This window comes from Durio zibethinus, chromosome 22, assembly GCF_047325235.1.
Source record: "Durio zibethinus cultivar Kanyao isolate XHJ-2024 chromosome 22, ASM4732523v1, whole genome shotgun sequence".
In the NCBI taxonomy this organism is placed as follows: Eukaryota; Viridiplantae; Streptophyta; class Magnoliopsida; order Malvales; family Malvaceae; genus Durio; species Durio zibethinus.
In genome coordinates this window covers 20,142,615-20,168,871 of record NC_143183.1, presented here as the reverse complement: position 1 = coordinate 20,168,871, position 26,257 = coordinate 20,142,615, and the positions used below count along the sequence as shown (strand labels likewise).

Below are 26,257 nucleotides of genomic sequence, written 5' to 3'. Positions count from 1 at the left end.
TGTTAAGAAAATAATTTTTTACCAATTGAATCAATTAATTGCTTATCAAAATGATTTTAAAATTTTGAAAAGGAAAATTACTTCTTATTAATTAAAAAAAAATCAAATTAATGAATTATTAGAACCAAAAACTGGAGATAGCCACCGCCTACTGCGGTCTCATCACGTTTTGTTTAATGGAAGGATCATCGATTTCAAAAATAGAAGACTTTGAAGATAGTTGGATAGGTTAATGAGGAATTAAAAAAAAAAAAAAGTTGGTTCTTTGACAAAAGCCTCAGTCTAAGGTTGAGGTGATTTTAATAATGTTATTAACATCGAAATTCAAACCGTAGCTTCCTTTCACATCCATTTCCATGTCTATATAAAGGAAACAATGTCGGGTTCTTAAGCACACTGCGCTCTGATATCAAATATTATTGTTTCACTTTGATCCTAAAACTTGGTGAAAAATGAGGGCTGGGTATAGCATTTTCCTTCTCGTTGTTTCTCTTGCCTTGTTTGGAATTGTTGAGGTTTGTCATGCAGACGGGTTGAGATGTAACTTCTACAAGAAAACTTGCCCGCTAGCTGAGAAGATTGTCAAAAACATTATTCAGGACAGAGTCCGAAGTAATCCAGCTTTGGGTGCTAAACTTATCAGGATGCAGTTCCATGACTGCTTTGTTAGGGTAACTACAAAATTTATATTCAAAACAATATAATTTTTTTTTCTCAAGATTTAAAACTTAATCACTGAAACTAAGAGTCCAACATTTTACTAATATATCTCACCGAGTGTTGGCGATTTTCAGTGTACCCAAATTATATATATGAGCTAACTTTTTCTTTTTTCTTGTGAAATGTTTATTATGTTAGGATGTGATGCATCTGTGCTGTTGGACACAGTTAATAATAGTTCTAAGGCTGAGGAGGAAGCAATACCCAATCCTTCTTTGACTAGTTTCGACATACTATACGATGTCAAGACTGCAATCGAAAAAGTTTGCTCCAAAGTGGTTTCCTGTGCTGATATTCTTGCATTGGCAGCTCGTGATGCAGTTTCTGCCCCGGTAAATACCCATTTCTTTACAATGCATCGATGATATCATATTCACACTATATAAATATTACTTTGCAGGAATATTAATGTTACAGTTTAGGAGGCCCCTGTGGGGTGTGGCCCTTGGAAGAAGAGATGGTAGAATTTCCCTTGCAACTGAGACCAATGGAAACATCCCTTCACCCTTTGCAAACTTCAGCAGTCTGGTGCAATTATTTGAGAAGAGAGATCTTGATGTTTGTAAACACCAAATTTTATCGAGGTTTATTGATGTGTTAAATCACAGTTTTAGTTTTTGTTTATTAATAGTAAACTTTAATAATAATAGAAAAAATATTGATAATAAAATATTAATATTAGTTTAACATTGAAAAAAATATAAAAAAAAATAAAAAATACAAAAAAAAAGAAAAAAGTAGTAGAAAGAAGGGGGGCTGATGCTTGGCACCAGCCACCCTACAACCTCCCGACCAGCCACCTCCTGTCCAGTCACCTCACCAGAACATTACAATCACACCTACAGCCACCCTATAACTACCACAAACTCAAACACCCATCTATTTAAAGCCTCAACTTTTTTCCCTTTCAGCTCTCCTTTTGGATAGATTTTCGAACACCTCAGAAACCCCTAAGCTCAGATACACAAACACCCTACCTTTTGCACTCCCAAATGACCCAGCCATTCGCACACCCTGAACCTCTAAATCCCAGCCTTCAAACACCGCACGAAACCCTTCACCAGGCACCCTCAACTTCACCCAATACCTATTCCCCTTCTAAACAGACAAAAAAAAAAACAATAAAAATCCACCAAAAAAAAAAAAAACACAACAACAATCCTCCCCATAGAGAGGAACCATCAGCGTCGAGCAAGCCCTACTAAAAAAAAAAAGTCAGTTTCTCTTTCAAAAAAAAAAAAAAGAAGACAGAAACTTTAAGTCCCAATCTATGTCGTTAGGGAATATTTTCAGCAAAAAAGAGATCGAATCTAGGAAGATTGTGTTGAAGAGAGCTTTTGAAATTTTTTTGGTGTTTTTCGACCACTAACAGCGATCAACGCGGCAGTGCAAGTGACCAGACGCCGGATGCTGGCAAAGGCCTTGGAGCTCTCCCTGGAGCTTTGATTTTTATTTTTTTTTTGGAAGAGGGTTTGGAATGAATTGAAAAAAAAAATTCGATTTTATATAAAAAGTCAAAGCCCAAATTGACATCCTTTTGGGACCCAGGATCGACGCGTTGATTGAGGACCCGACCTGGGGTCTACGTAAACCGGCCCATTGACCAATTCATTCAACAGCCTCTGACCGGTTCAGTTGAACCGGATTAGACTGAACCACTGAACGACTGTCCGAACCATTAACAAATCGTCGAACCGTTGACTGGACCACTAAACCACAGAACCGATCGAACCAACATTGACCGGACCGATTAGGTTTTTTTTTTATTTTTTTCTAACTTTTTTATATATTATTTTTATTATTTTTAGTTTTAATTTTTAATTGTCATGCATGATAATTTTTTTAAATTTGTTAGAATAAATATTTTATTGTTTAAATAATAATAAAATGAAAATAATAAAAAATAATAATAATAAAATAATGATAATAAGAATAAAATATATATTTTTATATTCCTTACCCAAATGTTGGAGGGAATAAAAACCTCAAACCTTAAAATATAATTTCGCCTAAATGTTAGGAAATTATAAATAAAAAATTAATTAAAATTTAAAAAAATATAAAAAAGATAATAATAACAACAACAACAACAATAATAATAATAATAATAAATTTTTCATAAAAAAGAAATATGTGAAAATTTTTAATTAATTTTCAAAAAATCATAAAAATCGAACTTGCTTCAAAAGTCCGCATAAATGTTGTAGATTTTTAAAGATGTTCTCATTTTTAAAATTAAAAAAAAATTAAACCCTAAACCCTCAAAACCCTAAAACTGAAACCTTAAACCCTAAAATCAAAGCCTTAAATCCCAAAATCTCAAACCCTAAGATCGAAACCCCAAATCCTAAAATCAAAACCCCAAACCTCGAGCCCTAAAAACAAAACCCTAAAACTAAAACCCCAAACATCAAACCCTAATCATTAACCCTTAAATTGAAACTCTAAAATCTCAAATCCTAAAATCTATAATCCTAAACCTTAAACCCTTCAAATCCAAAATCGAATCCCTAAAATCAAAACTCAAAACTTCCAAACCTTTAAACCTCAAAACCCTAAAATCCAAACTCTCAAACCCCAAAACCCTAAAATCCAAACTCTCACATCCAAAATCCTAAAATTCAAGCCCTAAAACTCTCTAAACCCTAAAATCAAATCCTAAAATCCTTGAAACTCAAACCAAAACCCCAAAATCCAAAACTCTAAAATCTGAAACCCTAACCTTTAAAACCTCGACCTAAGCTCTAACCAAGACCATCCCAAAATTCTAAGGACTTGTATGAAAATTTTGAAATAATTTATTTTCGAATGCCGCCTAAATGATGGAGTATTTAAGAAACTTTATTTCATTAAGTTTTCATGCTAGTATTTAATTCGCTTTAACCATGGGATTAAAATCAATAAATAAAAAATGTACTAATAATATGAGATTTTAAATATAAATATCGCACTTAAATTCTACCTAGATGTTAAATAGTCAAGATAGTCTCATTATATTTAAGAATTCATTTTTTTAAATTACATTTCATCATCTTGCATAATATACATTAGCATACTTACATCATTATATAATTGTTGGCACTCATTTTGTATTTTTGTCTTTAATTTTTACTTGTTATCTAATAATACTATCATTTACTTTTTCACACAAAATGTTTTTTATTCACTTACTTTTAAAATTGTGATATAATAAAATAAAATAAAAATAACATTCCGAAGGAAATAATTCTTGGTACTTTACCTAAATGTTGGAGAGTCACCAAAAATTATCTTCTACAAAGAGTGTTATTTTTATTTTAAGGAGTATTCTATTAAATCTCAAATGAAAAGAGTTATTTTAAATTTTACCTAGATATTGGAGAATTTTAAGATAATTCTTTAACTTAAAGATTTTCTCAATATTCCTAAATAAAGAGCTTTAACAAAGGTTTATTTTTAAATAAAGGGGATTATTATTAAATTTTAAATCAAAACTATTTTATCTAACACTGAAAATAGCACATAATTAAATAGTACCAATTTATAGGCGCTGTAGGAGTACTAATCTTTCCCCACACGTAATCGAATCCTGGATCCAACATGATTTTCGTAGACCAAAATTTATCTTTTTTATAAACTTTAAACTCATTTTTATAGTTTTATTAAAAAAAATAAACTTTTAGGTGGTCAATCACACCTTAAAAAAAATTGGTGGTGACTCTTCCCATTTTCCTCGATTTTAAAATTCTTTACGTATGACGATCTCAAAATCGTTACGATAGCTTGGCGACTCCATTGGGGATTTTTTGGAGTTAGGCCAAATTTTTAATTATGTACTATTAATAATCGTTGGATTTAATTTGTTTTATTTGATATTTAATTTAATGTAATTCCCTTTATTTTAATTTTTCAAAATATATATACATATAAGTTAATAAATAAAATAAATTATATGTTAGTTATTACTTTATTTTGATTCTGTGTTTATGATTTATTTATGTTATTTTGATTAATACATCACTTTGCACACACATTGCATATTCATTCACATGCATGAGTTCTAAACTCAAGCTCATCCTTTTGGGAGGAAGTAAAGTAGTTACACTCTCATGAGGTGATAACCTCTGCATTTGCTAGCGAAATACTTCTACTCAGATTGAAACATTTCCGTTAGTAGCCTATAATGGGTGAGGATTGGGAAACCTTACTAGTCTATAACAAACGATGATGTGAGGAATAGTTTGGGACTTTTAGATGCATAAACCTTAACCCAGCATATCGTAAGCTATAGGAGGTTTGCCTAGGGTAGAGCCATGTCGACCTTTTTATAAAAATAACCCAAATATATGTAGATAATAAAAGAAAAGCATTTTCTTTAAAAAAAATAAATTTTCTCTTAACATGTAGTTCATTCATTTGGTAATTGTTTAAATTTTACATTTTCATAAAACATTTTAGAGTAAAATGAATTTTTTTTTTAGCATTACCCAACAAGAAAAAAAGTAAAAAAAATAAAAAAATTAAAGGTTTCTCTTAAATTCTTTGTTTATTGGCTAAATAAAAATTAATTTTCAAGTCCTAATCATTCTATGTGATAAAAAAAAAAAAAAAGATGTTTTTCTTTTTTAAAAAAAAATTTTTTGAACATTATTTCATCTTTCATGTATCCTATCCCACATGCATCATAATAGGATAATATGAACATTCCATCTCATCCATATCAATGGATAGTACATGCATCTCATGTTATGCATATATTGATAAATGACACGCACCTTCCATACGCATCTTAATAGGTAGTTCGCATACTCCATTTCATTACATATTTAAAGGTAGTGTCAGTTTCACTAGGTTAGCATAACACAAGCATTGCATTCCATTTATAAATATAACTTGCACTTAATAGGTTCATGCATTCCATACAAGTATGTTATATTAGTCATAGTTATACATCTCACCATTCATGTAAGTATGTCATTGCATTTCATATATATGAATTCATGAAAACTAGGGTCTTATGGAACATACATCACATTTCACATCCCACCATCCCTACAGCATAACATTACACTCCTTGCATACATAGTTATGGTTGATGAAATTTTCATTTGGGTCCTTGTACATATAAAAATCCATCATCATAGGCATATATGCATTTTATGACATTCTTTAGTCATCATATTCATGTATTCATAAATATACTTTATGTGTTATGTAAGTTAAAAATTATTTTTATGACATTCATTCAATAAAGGTAATAATCTAGAATTTTTTGTCTAAGTCCTAGAATAAAATGTCTGTCTTGGTGGGAATTAGAGTGATGACAATGAAAGATCAATTGAAAGCAAGGAAATCTTACTTTGGAGTTGAATTAAAAGAAATTTTGGCTCACGCTTCAGGAATGAAACAATAAATGGCTTAATTGATAGAAATGGTCAAAAGTAACAGTATGGTTAAGTTTATTGCTCTTTAAGGATCATTGTCACTTTCATCAAGTTAAAATCAATCGGCTCCTATTAGTTTCAGCACTTTTTTAGAACATACTAAGGCATTGGATGATTTGAATAGTGACCAAAGTTTGGGCAAACTCTAGAGAGGAATAGGTGAACTAGCTAAGCAAATAACTGAGCTCAAAAGTTTGATTTCCAATAAAGAGTCACCTGGTTTCAAACAACCATCACCAACTATCCCGAGTCCAAACCCGTACTTAAATTCTTCTCTGACTACTTTTAACCTCCTATCCAAGCACTTAAGATTAGGCCCCCAAATTTCACACAATCTTTAAGAATTTCACACTTGAATCCATGTCCACCACCTTATATTTCACAATCATTTGTTCAATATGCTATCCCATCACCATTTTTTCAACCTAATTTTTGACCCAAAGTTTTTCAATTCACTTTAAGACTAAACTATACTATCATCTTTTTAGCAAAGCAAACCAACCATAAGATAGAAAAACTCTGGCAATACCAAAGAAAAAACTCATATTGACCTAATACCCATGTCTTACACAGAGTTATATCCATTCTTCTTAGAAAACTACCTCATTGTCCCTATCCCTGCTGAACCTTGTAAATCATATTTTCTCGAATAGTATAACCCCAGTGCTCGATGTGAATACCATTTTGGTGTCGCAGGCCATTCTCTAGAAGATTGCATGGCTTTGAAACATAGGATACAAATTTAACCAAAGCCAGATATCTGGGTTTTAATGTTAAAATGAAGCCAATTATTCATAAGAACCCTTCATTAATCTATGTCGAGATAGTAGGCAGTGCTGTAGGTAACAGTAAGGTAGGCCATTATGATGAATAAAATATATAAGTTTTTAAAGAAAAGGGTTATCCTCTCCAGCAATCATAGTCAATTATTTTTTTGGATTTTTTAGGCAAGACAATGGGAAATGAGAGCAAGTCTAGCATTTTTGGCTCTAGCCCTATAATGGCTCATGATGTGTAAACTTGATACTTTTCGAAATGCATGAAAACTTTTATTGACCTGAATTGTCTATGAATTGATGCCTCTGTTTTTTTTAATAAAGGTGTGCCTAAAAGAATGAGAAAGAATGATGGTCGCAAATATGTTTTCATCAAACTTTTAAGGAATGTCTTTAGATAACCCAGCCTAATATAAGATGAAACTCAAGTTTTTCCTCAAGCAATAATAATAAAATTTGACTTGCATATCATGCATCATTTGTGTGAATTCACTGTTTTTCATGCAAGCTAAAGACAATGAATAATGTTTGTAAATATACTTTCGTCAAACCTTCAAAGCAAAAAGATATTTTTATAATAGAATTCATGCCATGTATTTTTTACTTCTGGTAATTAATAAAAGGTTCAAGGATAGTGCATCATAGGAAACAAGATCAGATAAGTTTGCACATTTATAACACTCGAGCCTATACTAGAATCATGGAAAATGAAAATACAAGTCGGATGGATAAAATAGAAAAGGCCCAAAAAGAGATCAAAAAAATAGTCACAGGAATGCAATAGAACATGGATAGACAATTGGCAAAATTAAAACAAATGTTAGCAGAGATGACAAAAAGAAAAAGAATTGTTGAAATGCATAGGGCAAGAGAGGAAACAACTGTTGAGACACCATTGTATCTATCTGGGTTCACATATATTCAAAATTCATATATGCCACAAGCACCTCCAGTAAATTATCAACCTTATACTGGCCCTTCTACCAAGCTGCCATCAATTCAGACAAATATCAATCTCGATCTTACTCCTTACGACTCCACTACTGTGCCTAATGTGAATGATCCTAAAGAATTAAAGAGATTAAAAAAGGTGTCAGATTTATCAGGAGATATAGAAATGAAAGATAAGTATGACCTATTTGAAGGAAGATTAAAGGTAAATGAAAGCCATAACGTGTACGGGAATGTTGATGTCAATGAACTTACTTTAGTGCCTAATTTTGTTATTTCGACAAAGTTTAAAGTCTCAGATTTTGAGAAGTATGATGGGATGAAATGCCCTTTAACACACATCACCATGTACTATCGAAAGATGATAGCCGTACTCATAATGATAAGTTATTAATCCATTACTTTCAAAATAGTCTCATTGGGTCTGCAACAATATGGTATATTCAACTGGATTGAAATAAGATTTGCTCTTTGAATGATTTAGCTAGGGCATTCCTAGCATAATATAAGCATGTTAAAGATATGACATCGATAGGATGTCATTGTAGAACGTAAAAAAAAGGTCAACTGAAACTTTCAAAGAATATGCACACAGATTGAAAGACATAGCAGTCCAAGTCCAAACACCTTTGTCAGAGAAAAAAATCACCATTCTGTTTGTCAATTCTTGGAATACTTTTTATTATGAAAGAATGATCAAGAATGTCTTGAAAAGCTTTTCTAACATGGTGATTTCTTGTGAGATTATAGAGAATGCAATCAAGAATGACAGGATTAAGTTGAAATATGTAACAGATGTTGAAAAGGGCAGTACATAAAAAAATAATAAAGAAAAAATACAAACAGTCACAATGAAAGGGCATCTACCCAATAGCTTCATCTCGTACAATTCATACTCTTTTCATTAACTTCATCACCTTGTCACAGGTAATATCTCTTATAACTTATATCTTTACCAACCAAGCCAGCATTTGGGCTTTTTAATAAATTTTCATCCTTAAATGACTATTCATGATCTTTTTTCTACATTTGAACCCATCACTCGACCAACAAAGAATTGAAAGAGACCAAGAAATGATCAAGAGAAATTGTCCATCCCTATTTTTTACCTTTTACCTCTAATAAAAGATCGATATCTCACTCCTATGCCTTCAAAAATAACATCAAATTTATCAGTAAGTAGTTATGATCTCAAAAGCAAGTGTGATTATCATATGGGGTTAATCAGTCACTCAATTGAAAAATACAAATAGTTGAAAGAAAATATTGAAGATCTTATCAAGAGTGGTATTCTAACTCCAAAAGTGATAAAACAATGAAAATTGACTATATTCAATTGCCAAATGTGAGAAGTTGAGATGAAGAATGAGGTTTTGAGTTTTAAAAAATGAAAATAGGATGATTTTCTTTTAAATTTGTTCATTGTTTATATATGACATGTGCATAGTGTCCCTTAGAGTTATCTAACTTATTTTCGAAAAATTGTTTGCTTTGGATCTCTATTTTGAAGTTTTTTTTCCTAATGCATTTGTTTGAATAAAAAGTCTCATATAAGTAACTTTTAAGAAAAAAAAAAGAGAAAAAGAAAAAAAGTTTTTTTTTTGTAATAAAGATGGAAGGATTCTTAAATAAAATGGTGATTACTATTAGAAAAAAGCTTATTAAATACCTTCACCTTCGTTTGAATACTTTCATGTCCCTAATCAATCAAATGATTTGACTCATTACCCATAGCCCTTTAGGGAATGAGAGTTTGAATTGTGACATAAAAGGATGATAACCTTTTTTTAGGGCAAAGAACAAAAAAGGTTAATTTTGAAAGTTCATTTTAAAAATCAAATACTCTTTCAAATTTTCAATTGGTAATTCACTGTGTGTCAAAATTTTACTATGACTATAGACACAAAACTGCCTGAACCTTTTCTTTTAAGTAACCCTTGTTTAATGTCTTGAGGCACATTGCAAAAAAAAAAGAAAAAACAGAATCCATTTTCGCTTAAGATAATTTGTTTCATACCTTTATACCATTCCTCTTTCTTTCACCAAAAAAATGTCAAAAAAAATTTTCAAGCCCAAAGAGCCTTTTTAAATAGTCCAATCAATCCTATATGACTTGATCGTAATTAGAACCTTGAGTGAAAAATAAGATGGGGCATTTAAAAAAAAAATAAACAAAAAAAAGCCAAAAGATAAAAAATAAAAAAACATATTCAATTATTCGCTCTTCGAACCAAGTGATCATGTTTGAAATGACGAATGACCATCTTTTTTTATCCTTCTCATATATAAAAATTATCCATTTACTACACTTTTGAGCCTAATAAATTTTTTGTTCTAAAATAAACCCCGACCAAAGATCATTTTCTACATTGACAATAAAATAAGGATACCTACAAGAGACCAACTTTAATAAAAGCATCTAACATGCCCCTCAAAGATGAAAATCCTAGGCAAAAAGTGACTAAGGCCTTAATTGAAATCCTAAGAGTTCAAGAGAATAAACAACTAAATGTGAAGTTAGATGCTTCCAAGAAAAAGCAAAGAAACCTTGGGGATAAGAATCTAAAGCTTCAGTTAAAATTTTAAAACAAAAAAATAAATAAAACAGAAAAAAAAAACAAAAAAAAGAAAATATGTACCTTGAAAATGAGAATTCAAGGAAAAAAAAAAGTGAATAAAGTTACTGAACTTAAAGTCAGATGTTTCAAAAAAAAAAAGCAAAAAAAGAAAGCTATAGAATGCTTCTCAGGATCCTTGGCCTAATTACCCTGAATAATATATTTTGAACCTATTTATCCATTCTTTCAAAACCCCTAACTTCGATCTACATTACATACCTTGAAAAATCCATTTTGATCAAATGTGGACACTTGGATTGAAGAGCAATGCCCTTGAAAATTTGTACATACTTGTTACTATTTGGCAAGATTTCATCAAGTTCTTTATTGATAAAAAATATAACTCTGAGGTGAAAACCCTAAGGGGGTAATTTAGAGCTAAAGTCATTCCTGAGGCCCTAAAAAGAATTTTAGAATTTCAAGGTTATATCTAGAATAAAAAATCTCGATACAAAGCCTTTTGGAAGATTAGTACCCATTAAAGACTTTACATTTCACCCAAAAAAAAAAAAAAAAGAAAGCTAGCCTTTTTCTCGTCCTGAACCTTATTCGAAAAGTAATTGCTAGTTTTGACACACATTAAAGTATCACATTTTCAATAAAAGAATAGAGTTTTAAAAAATTATCTCTTTCGTAAACCCAAGAGAAATCCTTGCAACCTTTGTCGACCTTTCCATGAGATATGCCCACCAATGAAAAGAATTGAATTGTCAATTACCCTACCTATAAGCTTTTCAAATAGTAATCATCAATTTTCAGGAGATTCGAAAGTCTTGAGTTTTAAACTTTTTCATTGATTGCAAAAATACTTTATATGGGTCAATTTTTTGATCAATTTTGAAAATTTTACAAATTATTTGAGCATTTTGAACATAATATTGAAATCATTTTCTTGATGAAAATGAAACATTAAAATTTTGAACAAAGATTTAAAAAAAAAAAAAAGCAAAAAGAGTTTTTGCTTTTGCATCACTTGCATCATAAAAAAGACATTTGACTTGTAAATGAAAAAAAAAAATATAGTCGTAGTTATATTATTTGCCTATGCATTATAAAAGAGACATTTGTATTTGCATCGCTTGCATCTGTATCATAAAAATGATATTCGCATTTGCATATTCGCATTTGCACTTGTATAAGACATGTGCATTTGCACCATAAGAAGAATTTGCATTTGCATCATGGCATCTACATCCTAAGAAAAGGTATTTGTAGGGACATTTACATTAAAAGAATATTGTCATTTGCATTACAAAAAAGTCAAATGTATATGCATAGAGCATTTGTATTCTTGCGTTGGCATTTGCATCGACATTTTCATTAGCATCATTTGAAAAAAATTGACATTTGTATCATGATTGCATTATTAACTTTGTAAATATTAAAATATATATATATATATAAAAGAGAGAAAAAAGTAAGATTTTAAAGTTTCAAAATCTCTGTTTAAGAGGAACCATTTTCAGTCAAGATTTCAAAACCTCTGTTTAAGAGGAACCAATTTCAATCAAAGAATAACCCTCTTCAAACAAGACCTTTAAAGTCTCAAAAATATCTGATCAGGCGAAAGCCATATTTAAAAAGATTTTTAAATTTTAAAAGTTCAATTGCCTTTTATTGGGAGGACATTTAAAGATTCTAAAATTTTTAAGACATCCAGGCACAACTTTCAAGACCTCCGAGCAAAAGATTTTTAAATTTTTAAAGTTCATTACCTCTGATTAGAAAAGCATTCAAAAATTTTGAATTCTGTAAGACCTCCGGGCATGATTTTTAAAACCTCCGAGTATAATTTCGATTCGCGGTGTTGTCCCAATCGGTTCTTTATTTTTTGACGTACGATGTTATCTCAGTCGATTCTGTAAAACCTCCAAACATGATTTTTAAGACTTTCCAACATAATCTTTAAAACTTTCGGGTATAATTTCAATTCGTAATATTGTCTCGATCAATTCTTTATTTTTTGATTTACGGTATTATCCCAGTTGATTCTATAAAACCTCCGAGCATAATCTTTACGACTTCCGGGCATAATTTCAATTTACGATGTTGTTTTGATCGATTCTTTATTTTTCGACTTGTAGTATTATCCCAGTCGATTTTATAAAATCTTCGGACATGATTTCTAAGTCTTTCAAGCATAATCTTTAAGACCTCTGAGCATAATTTTGATTCGCAGTATTATCCTTATCGAATTTTTATTTTTTGACTTGCAATACTGTCCTAATCTATTATGTAAAACCTCGGGCATAATCTCTATGACCTCTGGGCACAATCTCTAAGACCTTCGAGTATGATTTCTAAAACTTTCGAGGGTAATTTAGACTTGAAGTGTTATCCCGATCAATTCCTTATTCCTTGACCTGCAGTGTTGTCCTAGTCGATTTTTTATTTCTCAACTCGCGACGTCATCCCAATCGTTGTCTTTATCATTTGACTTGAGGTTCAATCACAAAAAAAAAAACTCTTTGATTTATTTTCAGATAAAATTATTGTCTTTATCTTTGCCCTATTCCTGATTCTCAGTAATGTGCAAAGAGAGACAGCTATAAAAATCAAATTTTATCCGAGTTTATTGATGCTTTAAATCATGTTTTTGGTTTTTGTTTATCAATATTAAACTATTAATAATAATAGAAAAAAATATTGATAATAAAATATTAATATTAGTTTAATATTAAAAAAAAGTAGCAGAAAGCAGGGGGTTGATGCCTGGCACCAACCACCTTGCAGCACCTTACAGCCTCCCGACTAGCCACCTCATATCCAGTCACCTTACCAGAACACTACAGCCACGCCTACAGCCACCCTACGACCACCACAGACTTAGACACCTATCTACTTAAAGCCTCAGCTTTTTCCCCTTTCAGCTCTCCTCTCGGACAGATCTTCAAATAGCTCAGAAACCCCCAAGCTCAGATACATAGACACCTACCTTTCGCACTCCCAAATGACCTAGCTTTTCGCATGCCTCGAACTTCTAAATCCCAGCCTTCAAACATTGCACAAACCTTCACCATGCACCCTCAACCTCACCCAATACTTATTCCCCTTCTAAACAGACAACTAAAAAAATAAAACAACAAAATCCACCAACAAAAAAAAAACACAACAACAGTCCTCCCCTTATGGAGGAACCATCAGCGCCGAGCAAGCCCTAGAAAATAAACAAAAAAATAAAAAGTTATTTTCTCTTAAAAAAAAAAGAAACAAAAACTTTAAGCCCCGATCTACGTCGATTGGAAATATTTTTTACGAAAAAGAGACTAGATCTAGGAAAATCGCTTTGAAGAGAGCTTTTGAAAATTTTTTTGGTGTTTTTCAACCACCGACAGCGGTTAGCACGATGGTCGGAATGGTGATGCAGGTGACCGAAAGTCGGCAAAGGCCTTGGAGCTCTCCCTGGAGCTTTGATTTTATTTTTTTTTTGGAAAAGAGTTTGGAATGAACTGAAAAAAAATTTTGGTTTTATATAAAAAGCCAAAGCCCAAAACGACGTCGTTTTGAGACCCAGGATCCCCGCATTGACCCGAGACACGACCTGAGGTTCGCTTAAATCAACCCGTTGACCCATTCCTTCAACAGTCTCTGATCGGTTCAGTTGAACTGAATTAGATCGAATCGAACCGTTGACCGATCGCCCGAACCATTGACCAAACCATCAAACCATTGACTGGACCGCTGAACCATTGAACCAATCGAACCAGCATTGACCGGTCTGGTTCAAGTTTTTTTTATTTTTTTCTAATTTTTTTATATATTATTTTTATTATTTTTAGTTTTAATTTTTAATTGTCATGCATGATAATTTTTTTAAATTTGTTAGAATAAATATGTGATAATTTTAATAATAATAAAATGAAAACAATAAAAAATCATAATAATAAAACAATGATAATAAGAATAAAATATATTTTTTTATATTCCCTGCTTAGATGTTGGAAAGAATAAAAACCTCAAACCTTAAAATATAATTTCGCCTAGATGTTGGGGAACTATAAATAAAAAATTAATTAAAATTAATTAAAATTAAAAAAAGATAAAAAAAAGATAATAATAATAATAATAATAATAATAATAAATTTTCATAAAAAAAATATGTGAAAATTTTTAATTAATTTTCAAAAATCATAAAAATCAAACTTGCTCCGAAAGTCCGCCTAAATGTTGGAGATTTTTAAAGATGTTCGCATTTTTAAAATTCAAAAAAAATTAAACCCTAAAATCGAAACCTTAAACCTTAAAACCAAAGCCCTAAACCCCAAAATCTCAAACCCTAAGATCAAAACCCCAAACCCTTCAAACCCTAAAATCAAATTCTCAAACCTCAAACCCTAAAAACAAAACCCTAAAACTAGGCCATAAACCCTCCAAACCCTAAAACTAAAACCCCTAACATCAAACCCTAAATCCTTAACCCTTAAATTAAAACTCTAAAATCCCAAACCCTAAAATAAAAAATCATAAACCTTAAACCCTTCAAACCCAAAATCGAAACCCTAAAATCAAAACTCAAAACCTGCTAACCCTTAAACCTTAAAACCCTAAAATCCAAACTCTCAAACTCCAAAACCCTAAAATCCAAACTCTCAAATCCAAAACCCTAAAATTCAAGCCTTAAAACTCTCTAAACCCTAAAACCAAATCCAAAAACCCTTGAAACTCAAACCAAAACCCCAAAATCCAAAACTCTAAAATCTAAAACCCTAACATTTAAAACCTCGACCTAAGCTCTAACCAAGACCATCTCAAAATTCTAAGGGCATGTATGAAAATTTTGAAATAATTTGTTCTCGAATGCCCCCTAGACGATAGGGTATTTAAGAAACTTTATTTCATTAAGTTTTCATGCTAGTATTTAATTCGCTTTAACCATGGGATTAAAATCAATAAATAAAAAATGTACTAATAATATGAGATTTTAAATATAAATGGTTGCACCTAAGTTCTGCCTAGATGTTGGAAAGTCAAGGTGGTCTCATTATATTTAAGAATCCATTTTTAAATTACATTTCATCATCTTGCATAATATGCATTAGCATACTTACATCATTATATAATTGTTGGCACTCATTTTGCATTTTTGTCTTTAATTTTTACTTGCTATCTAATAATACTATCTTTTACTTTTTCACACAAAATGTTTTTTATTCACTTACTTTTAAAATTGTGATATAATAAAATAAAATAAAAATAACATTCCGAAAGAAATAATTCTTGGTACTCTGCCTAGATGTTGGAGAGTCACTAACAATTATCTTTTACAAAGAGTGTTATTTTTATTTTAAGGAGTATTCTATCAAATCTTAAACGAAAAGAGTTATTTTAAATTCTACCTAGATGTTGGAGAATTTTAAAATAATTCTTTAACTTAAATATTTTCTCAATATTCCTAAATAAAGAGTTTTAACAAAAGTTTATTTTTAAATAAAGGGATTATTATTAAATTTAAAATCAAAACCATTTCATCTAACACCGAAAATAGCGCATAATTAAATGATACCAATTTATTACCAATTTATGAGTGCTGTGGGAGTGTTAATCATTCTCCACACGTAACTAATTCCTAGACCTAACACGGTTTTCGTAGACCGAAATTTATTTTTTTTTATAACTTTAAACTTGTTTTTATAGTTTTATTAAAAAGATAAATTTTTAGATGACCAATCAAATCTTAAAAAAGATTGGTGACGACTCCTCTCATTTTTCTCGATTTTAAAATTTTTTACGTCTGATGATCCTAAAACCGTTACGACAATATTAATGATCTTGTTGTTCTTTTAGGTATAATAAGTTTCCTTTAATCCTTACTTTATATATATACATGCACAAGCATTTCTATATATATATATATATATTACCAATTGACAAGCTTACATTAATTAATGCATGCATGTGACATTCATATTAAAATCTGAAATCCCGATTAATAAATATGCATTAATGTCCTGGATTAACCAGGTGCACGTACCATTGGAGTTGCTCATTTTGGAACTTTCCCAAGAAGGCTTTACAACTTCACGGGAAAAGGTGATGCTGATCCTAGCTTGGACCCAACAGACGCTGACACCTTGAGGAAACAGTGTCCCAACCCAGCAAGTCCAACAATAACTGTGGAAATGGATCCTAGAAGTTCACTGTCATTCGACAAACATTACTATGATATCTTACTCCAAAACAAGGGACATTTCGTGTCTGATGCTTCACTTCTTACAGACAACAATTCAAAAAGGATTGTCTCTCACTTACAAAGATCACGTTCCTTGTTTTTTTTCCTGCTTTGCAAGATCAATGAGGAAAATGGCAGCCATTGAAGTTCTAACCAGAAATGCTGGAGAAATCAGGGAAAATTGCCGTGTTGTCAATCCATAAAACAAATGCAACAAGTGAATAAATTGAAGAATAGATGTACTTTTCTTTTTATTTTTAAAGCAAATTATCATGTATTGTATTTTGATGCAATTGTAATAAACTGACTCAAAAAAGTTTAATTTTGAGTCATTTTGCAAGCTATTAATTATTTTATAGACAGTTTAATTAAAACCAAATCATAATATTCCAGTTAAATATTTGATCAATTATTTTATCTTTTTTTATATTTTTTATTTGAAAATTAAAGAATTCAAAGTAGATTAATTCCTCAAATAAAAAATTATTGAACCAATTAAATGCTTGAATTGTATTATTTTTAAATAGTATATATTCTTTTTCTTTTTTATTTTTTGGATTTTTCTTTCCATTTAAGGCATATATCTATCATTCAACAAGTTTTTTAGTCAACAACATTTGTTTTTGGCTAATTTGGCTTTGACTTATACATGAATGAAATAAAAAGTTAAATCCTTATTAAGAATTTGACAAATATTAGATTCAAGCATTTAGCTTTTTTTTTGGAAAAAAAAAAAAAAAAAGAAATCTATAGGGCGGTTACTTGGCGAAGGGTAATAAGGGAATGAGAATTTTGGTCCAACTTGATTATTGGTTAATCCGCGGGAAACGCAATTTTCTGTTTAATCTTCCCAAAATTAACTATTGGTAATTTCCATTGAACATATAACCGCAAGCCCTATAAAATTTTACTGTCATAAAAAGACACTTCCCCTTCGTCTTCACATTTCTTTTCATGCATTTTTTTTTTTTACAATTTTTTTTTTACAGTTTCAATGGAAAATGAGAAGGAAAAAGATGATGAAAAAGTAAGATTAATATTAACATCCCTTTTCTCATTCCGATATTGCCTTTCTTTGAATTTCTTGGTGTGGGATTGATCAAATTCTTGTTTCTTATTCGTTGGTAAAAGGCAATCGTTGCAGAATATAAAGTTTCCATGCATTGTAATGCATGTGAAAGAACCGTCGCCAAAGCCATCTCCAAATTGAAAGGTACCCTTTAATTTCTATTTCTCTCTTTTTTTCTAACATTTTTTTAGAATATTTTTTTATATTTAAATTTATTAAGATTTAAACTTGATCACTGATCACTGCTATTTTTCTCATTCTTTCATATAGGTGTGGAGAAATTTATGACGGACATGAATAAACACAAAGTCATAATCATAGGAAATTTTGATCCGCAAAAAGTATCGAAAAAATTAAGGAAGAAAACAGGTAAGAAAGTAGAGATTTTGACTAAAGAAAAACAAGAAGAGACTCCAAAAGACACAACTAATGAGATTTCGGAAACTTATGTAAATTCATTACCATTAGATTGTTGTTTCATAGAAAATGAAGCATTGATGATGTTTAGTGATGAGAATCCAAATGCATGTTCAATAATGTAAACAATGATTACAAAGAACATCTATTGTACATCAATTTATCCTTAGATAGGCTTTGACTTATCCATGACTTTGAAATTTGAGGTTTTATATGAATTTAGTTATTTAATTATATTATTATTTATTAATTAATTATTACATGATTGTTAGTTGATTATTTAAATAATTATATAATTTAATATTTAATTATGAGTGTAATTTAAGAAAATGATATTAGGAACAAAGATAAGGATAAGCTAGGGATACCAATTGACAACATCAATACTTTGGTTTGGCTTATTGCATAGTATTGAGTACTCGATTATAGTTAATTCCGAATTTCATACCTAAAATTTTAAATTTTGCAATTAAATTTTCAAATTTTATTTCTATTCAAATATTTTTGCACACGAGACTAACATCATCAGTTAAATGGATAAAATATTAGAAAACAATCGATAAAAATATGCCATATGTTGTAATTTCATTAGATATTTTAAACATGTCGCTTATTTGGCAAACGGTGCTGAGTTTTTGTGCAAATTGATGGACCAAAGTAAAGTTTGATTATCTAATTATTAATTTTTAAAGTTTAGCTATTAAATAAAAATTTCGGCTATAAATCGAATACTAAATGTATAAATAGATATAAATAGAGGTGTTTATAGTTAAATTCAACTCGACCCAACGCTTCATCTATTTATTTAAGCTTAAATAAATTTATTTTATTAATATAAATATAAAAATATTATTTTTATTTTAATATTTTAATATTTCTAAATGTATTTTATAATTAAATTTAAATAAAAAAGTATTTATTATTTAAATAATAATCCAAATCCAGTTTTAGTTTTAAAATTCCTATTCAAGGACCAGTAGAAGTTAGATTCAACTTGCAAACCTAACAAGCAATCCAACCTAAAGACAATAGATGGATTCAAATTGATAATATAATATCAAAATTTTTCTAGTTAGGTAAGTTGATAGGATTAAAGTTGTAGTACGACCACATTCACTGAATTTTAAATAACCCCATTACTATTCTATATATATATGATTGTGATAGCGAATGTATTATTATTATATGTATTGATTCAAAGTCGTTCAATTTTCATTTCCCCAAATATCATTTTCCTGTTTCAGGAACTAACTTTTCTTCCTTTTTCTAATGCTTTCTTTCTTCTTTAGGAAAGCAATTCCAAAAAGCGACATGCAATCAAACATCTCCCACTAACGAACCTAACCTATTGAAGTTGGCATTGAAAGTAGAGTTATGGGTCAATTTTTTTTTTTTTTAAGATTTTTTTTGGCCTTTTCATTTCACCTTTGGTTTTATGACACGAGATATAAATTTAGATATTTCAAACATAACATGAATGAAAACGATATAAATAAAAGATATAAAAATAATATGAATTAAAATTTTAACAAAAATTATAAATAAATTTAATAAAATTAAAAACATATATTTCATATTTTTATATTTATATAAATTATAATACATAATTTTTTATAAAATATAATATAAAATATAAATTATTAATATTTTACGGATACGGAAATTATCAAATCTAATGAAATGATGGTGAGGTCACTTCTTTGCACTGCCCTTTTGCTTAATGCTTTGTTGAAGAAAATGATTTGGGATGTCCACAGATTTTTGCTTATTCCATCTGGACGATCTTAAAGGCACATTCCTCCGAAATGATTATATTAATGCAACATGACAAAAAAAACAAAAAAACAAAATTTTGTACATTATGAGAAATCAAGCTGAAGGGTTCTTTAGTTTCTTGAGGACATAATCTCAAGAGCCTCTCTTTTTTGTCCAAGCACATTGAATACTGTTGCAGCGATGTGTGATGGTGTAAGACCAGCTTGAGCCAACTGGTCAACTGGTGATCCATGGTCTATATATTGCTCAGGAAGAACAAGTGGCCTCCACTGCAAATGGAATTTTCAATATGCAAAGAAATGGTTATTCCATGGCTAAACCACTTTCAATTGCTACAGCCATGGTGGAAGTTCAAATACATGATTTTAGATTCATACCTTTACTGTGCCATCAAGAAGACCATCAAGGGCAAGGAACTGTGCCACATGTGAACCAAAGCCCCCGATTGATCCTTCTTCTACTGTAATCAAAACTTCATGTGATTTTGCCAGCTTGCGGACGAGGGTGTGATCCAATGGTTTACAAAATCGTGCGTCTGCAACTGTCAGCCTTAAGCCATGTGATTCCAATAAAGACGCAGCAGCTAAACAGCTCTGAACTGCTGTTCCATAGCCTAATAGTGCCACTCTTTCTCCTTCAATCAGTACCCTGCCTTTTCCAATCTGAAGGAATATTACAAACAATTTCAAATTAAGTTGTTAGTATGTTTCCTTTTCTTCTTTTTTTTTTCACAAATAGGAACATGTGGAGGCTTGGTTGAAAGTCACCTCAAGAGGAACTCCTTTGTTCCCTGGTGGCAGCTGAACTCCGACGCCATTTCCTCTTGGGTAACGGAAACAGCTGGGACGGTCATCTATGGCAGCAGCTGTGGCAACCATATGAAAAAGCTCGGCCTCATCAGAAGGAGCCATTACCACCATGTTGGGGAGGCATGCCATAAAAGTGACATCAAAAGCCCCACAATGTGTGGGACCATCTGCTCCGACGAGACCAGCTCTGTCCATAGCAAATCTTACAGGCAGCTTCTGCAGATCAACATCATGTACTACCTGTTACAGCAAATAGACACATTCTTAATGAATTTGAATGCAGAAGTTTAACTTAGTACACAGAATATTAACGTTTCACAATTTGAAAAAGATAGGTATTTAAATTGATGTTAAAATGAAGGAATCTTTACTAGCTTGCCTGGTCATAAGCCCTTTGCATGAATGATGAGTAGATAGCACAGAAAGGTTTGAGGCCCTCACAGGCCAACCCTGCGGCAAATGTGACAGCATGTTGTTCGGCTATCCCAACATCAAAACATCTTTGTGGGAAACGGCGAAGGAAGATATTTAATCCTGTTCCACCTCCCATTGCAGCATGGATGGCAACAATATTTTTATCTGCCTCAGCTTCTGCAATCAAAGCCTCTGCAAAATATGTAGTGTAAGACTGGGTAGCGGAACTGCCTTTGAATTGCTTTCCAGTCGCTGGATCAAACTTTGCCACTCCTGAGAAAAGAAAGCCAAGTGCAATTTATACTCTTTTGTTCCTTAAACTAATGTCATAAATCAAGATTGGTAAATTCAATCACATGAAATGATATCTCTTCTAAAAAGGCTTTTTGTGTGTGCTACCATGGTACTTGTCAGCAGCTCTCTCTGCATATGGATAACCTCGGCCTTTCTCAGTGACAACATGGATCAAGACTGGACCTGCTGTTTTAGTACTCTTAACCTCTTTGAGAATAGAAACTAAATCGTCTATGTTGTGGCCATCAACGGGTCCAATATAATAAAGTCCAAGTTCTTCAAAAAGTGTTGATCCAGAACCACTGATCATTCCACGAGCATACTCATCAACTTTGGCAGCCAGTTCGTGCATAGGGCCACCAATTTGCTTGGTAACTCCCTGCAATAAAACCACATTCAGTTCCAGTTAACTTTAGTTTCCAGGTAAAATAATTTTATTTATTCCATGTCCATAGTTTTGTATTTACCTTTGCAACCTCTCTCAGTTCTCTAAGAGGCCTGTTCGATTGCAGCCTACTGAGAGCACTGCTCAAAGCTCCCACAGGTGGTATAGGTCCATCTAGATTGGCAGTTGGCAGAGAAACTTGTTTATTGTCATTAAGAATAACAATCATATCAGAATCCAGGTATCCAGCATTGTTCATGGCTTCGTAAGCTTGCCCTGCAGTCATGGCACCATCACCTATAACAGCAACTACATGATTCCTTTCTCCTTTTAGATCCCTGCCCACAGCCATTCCTGTCCACCCAAAACATAAGCACAATTAAATCTCCGAAGACCAAGTGTGAAACTAGGCTTTACATAACGGAATAGAAAATAGAATTTCACCATATTCATTTCAATAACATTGACCGGAGAGAAAACGCAAAAGTTATTATTGCATGTTAGCAGATGAATAAGCCATCCATAACTAACCCACTTCTAAAAGCAAACAACCCACAAATCAAAAGATAAAACAAAAATAGATATCCACTTACCTTCCACTAAGGAAAAAATATTAAATTTCTCACTCACAAAGTTTACATGCAACAAAAAGGAATATCCTTGGGAAGAATTCAGAAAGAATTAGGTACACGTCATTCTTTCGAGATGCAGTATCTTGACCGGGAAAATTTTGAGCTTAGATAATGCTTCAATATGAGTCATCTCGTTTCAGCTTTTAAATCTTGCGCAAAAGGAGTGGAAAAGTACTAGATTAATACCCAAGCCTGCAGAGATTGTGGTTGAACTGTGACCAGTGCCAAAGCAATCATATTCACTCTCTGATCGTTTCGTGAATCCTGCCAATCCATTAGTTTGCCGCATAGTATGCATCTTATCTCTTCTCCCAGTCAAGATTTTGTGAGGGTAAGACTGCAAATCAGATGAAGAATTAAACCAAATCAAATCTCATCAGAAGATTTTTCTTTTATTCTGTTACTTAGAGCAGTATTGAGTCTTTCAGAAAAAGAAAAGTGAGAAGTGAACCTGATGACCAACGTCCCATAATACTTTGTCTTTAGGGGCATTGAAGACATAATGAAGAGCTACAGTGAGTTCAACCACACCAAGGCTTGAGCCTAAGTGACCCCCAGTTTTTGAAACGTGGAAAATCACATCAGACCGCAATTCGTCTGCTAGTTGTTTTAATTCCTGTGTCAAGTATTATTCAGTATACAGTTTAAAAAAGTTCCCACATGAAAAAGTGATGCACGTCTCATAATTGAAAAATAGCAAAACCAATAACATGTTTTTGGCTGTTTTATTACCTTGACAGAAAGATTTTTCATGTGAATTGGATAGTTTATAGTGTCCAATAGAGGTGTTGGTGGTCTCTGGGAGTGATATTCAGCTCCCTCTGATAGTGATGCATAAACCACACCTGGCCTTTTCCTCACCTTTACCTAATCAAAACAAAAACACCAATTTCCTTCAATCAAAGTTTTGTATATTTATAACTGAAATCTAAAAATTAACTGAATTTCAAATCAAAACGGTAAAAGAGAAATCAAGGAATGGATAACAGAAAATGGAAAAAGGGAATATTTTGGTGGGCTGTCCCTTCATGAAAAAAAACAAAACCCAGTAAACAAGAATCAAACTTTATTTAATTAATAAAGTTATCAGCTTTGAATCTAATAAAAACAAAGAAAAACTTTAGAATTTGACAAAATGAACAAAACCCAGTTTTTCTCTCCACATTAAAAGATTAATCAAACTTCCATTTTGACATGACAAACCTGATTGAGCTTATGCAAGGATTGGAAAAGCAGATCTGTTTCACCATGCGAATGGGAAGTAAAAGGAGTAGTAGACTTTCGAGCATCTGAATCTGCTGCCCGGTTGATAATAGTAGGAAATGAAAATGCACAAAGAGCCATGGCTAAGACCATACAAACTCCAAAGAGAAATGAACTAAAAACAGGCTCTAATTCTAGAACTATGACTATTGACTGGAGCCCAAAACGAGAACAACCCAGATAAGTCTCCACCGTTTAGAGTGCAAGAGTGAAAGATGATACAACCATTGACGAATATTTATAAGCAATTTGGTTATGGCTACGGCCTGTCTTTTCACTGTGTTTATTGCTCATGCTAGTGGAAGAATGAGTGGACACTACACTTAACACTTTGGGTTAGATTAATTTTTAAATACAAAATAATGATATAATTAAGCAAAGAAAAGAGAAAATCCAAATTTAAAACATTCTTACAGTTGTTGACCGACGGTGGTCGTTAAAAACTAAAAGAAAGACGTGTCTTTCTGGCAAAAACTGGGAGCTTTTTAATCTTTTGGTTCAATTTGTAACAGGTTTTTTTTTTTTTATTACAGGGACAGTAAGGCTACAGAGTATGTTCCAGGATTGAAGTGGCAGGTCGTTCTCTCATTGGGCCACGTCTAATGGAAATCATAAATGGATAGATTGTAAGATAGACTGTGCAATGTCAAGCAACTTTGTTCTAACTTCATTGTATTCTTTCCTTGATCCAGAGACTGTTGGCTTTTGATGCTTCTGTCATCTCATCCGTTGCTGTGAAATGAATTAGTCGATGACCGATTTGATATTCAAATTTTTATTATTATATTATAATTTTTTTATTAGAAAAAAAAGACTAAAAAAGTAGCTGAATTTCGACGGTTTTTTTTTTCTTTTCAAATTTAATTCTTTCAAAATTGAAATGAAAACATTCTTTTTAAGTTAAACATTTTATTTATATGTTTAAGTGATTATATTCAATCATTTGTAATCTCAAATGAAATTTACTCATACATCACATGGGCTATAAAATCTTTTAGATTAAAGGTATTTATTTAATTTGTTCTATTAATTTTAAATTAAATTATTTTAAATCGAATTAATTATTTTATTTTATTTTATTTTTATTAATACAATAAAATTTTTTAATTTCAAAAATTAATTAACTGAAATTAATTTGATCAATTCAATTAATTTTTTTATTAATCTAATAATAAAATACATTCAGTTAAATTATATTTTAAATTTTTATTTTTTTCATATGTGAAACAAATTAAATAAAATTATTCAACAAAAATATTCAAACACTAAAATATTAAATTAAAAATTTTAATAACTTCAAATGTAATAAATAATTTTATATATTTTTAGTTTTATATATAAATTTTATAATTTTTTTATTAAAATTTTAGTTAATTTAAGTTTTAAACCGAATTAACCAAAATTTGAAAATTAAGCCGTGTTCATTATAATAATCTCACAATTAATAATCTAATAATAACAATTATGATGATGCAAAGCCAAGGACAGATTGCCAAACCTAAAATTGGTGCTAGAAATTATCCCTTGTAGCATGACAGTATTTTTTTTTTGGTTACTAAAAAATAGTATGACTTGCATTAAAAAAAATTTCAATCTAAATAACATTTTAATTTTATAAATTATTTTCATAAAGAAAAAGAAATTTTTATTTTTATTTTTTTAAAAAAATCATATATCAACCACTTAAATCTATGGTTGACAACTCAACCCGTTTTTGGTGGGTTTTGACCTGAATTGATTTTATAAGATTTTTTTTTTTTTGTGAAAATTAAATTTTGAGTCAAATCAAATCAGATAATAATTAAAAAAATTTTGAGATCAAGTTGGATTTGAGTTTTAGACAAATCCAACTAAACCTAACCTGATATAAAAAAAATTATTTATTTACTTATTTATTCAATTATATATATTTATATAATTATATAATTTTATATTTATATTTTAAAAAATAATATTTTATATTTTAAAAATAATATTTTATTAAATTTGAGTTGATTTAGATCATATACGATTTATGCAATATCGAATTAAATCAAATTTAAATATAAAAAATTAAAAAAATTTTACATCAAATTCGAAGTGAGCAAAAACTCTGACCTACCCATTACCACCCCTACTTAAATCAAATGCTCAAGTGGCATAATTAGCAGCCAAGCATGATTTATGTGCTGAATTTTATTTTTTTTTTCAAAACAAAACCCTAATGAAGACAATCATTTATATTTCCCCAACTGAAAAAATAATAGGGTGAGAGGGAAAAAAAATTTACAGCCACAAAGATAAGGGTCTGCTTTAATTTTCCTTTCCAAAAAATTTGGTATATGAAAATGTTGTAATTGACACAATTGGCCTTTGATCCTGTGCTATTATTATATATATTTTTAAAGGAGATTATAATTTTAAAATAAAGAAAAAAATTGCATATGTTAATATTTAAATTTTAAATTTATTAAATTTTTTTAAATATAATTATATAAATTAATTAAGTTAAAACTTAAATATAAATTAATTTTTTTTTAATGGAGTCTTTCATTTGATTAC

At 30.7% G+C, this 26,257-nt stretch overlaps 1 protein-coding gene and 1 pseudogene across 1 annotated transcript; one reads left to right on the top strand and one right to left on the bottom strand.

The window, feature by feature from the left end:
- Positions 1-452: 452 nt before the first annotated feature.
- LOC111307161 (peroxidase 24-like) lies at positions 453-16,909 on the top strand (annotated as a pseudogene).
- A 3,018-nt stretch (positions 16,910-19,927) lies between these two features.
- On the bottom strand, positions 19,928-24,172 carry LOC111307443 (putative 1-deoxy-D-xylulose-5-phosphate synthase, chloroplastic). Its single transcript, XM_022905461.2, has 10 exons — positions 23,657-24,172; positions 23,186-23,320; positions 22,905-23,069; positions 22,640-22,790; positions 21,904-22,175; positions 21,542-21,815; positions 21,108-21,415; positions 20,687-20,968; positions 20,297-20,581; positions 19,928-20,188 (listed from the first exon to the last, which is right to left on the bottom strand). Exons 1-10 carry the CDS (start codon positions 23,807-23,809, stop codon positions 20,030-20,032), a joined length of 2,184 nt encoding a protein of 727 aa, XP_022761196.2. The 5' UTR covers positions 23,810-24,172; the 3' UTR covers positions 19,928-20,029.
- Positions 24,173-26,257: the final 2,085 nt, after the last annotated feature.

What these genes read in the sequence shown, in the direction of transcription:
- LOC111307443 (XM_022905461.2), bottom strand. Translation starts at nt 23,809, where the DNA reads ATGGTCTTAGCCATGGCTCTTTGTGCATTTTCATTTCCTACTATTATC. An exon ending in AGCTGCTGACAAGTACCATG is followed by an intron (nt 21,416 to 21,541) that starts GTAGCACACACA and finishes TTCTTTTCTCAG; the next exon opens with GAGTGGCAAAGTTTGATCCA. An exon ending in TTCTTGATGGCACAGTAAAG is followed by an intron (nt 20,189 to 20,296) that starts GTATGAATCTAA and finishes TTCCATTTGCAG; the next exon opens with TGGAGGCCACTTGTTCTTCC.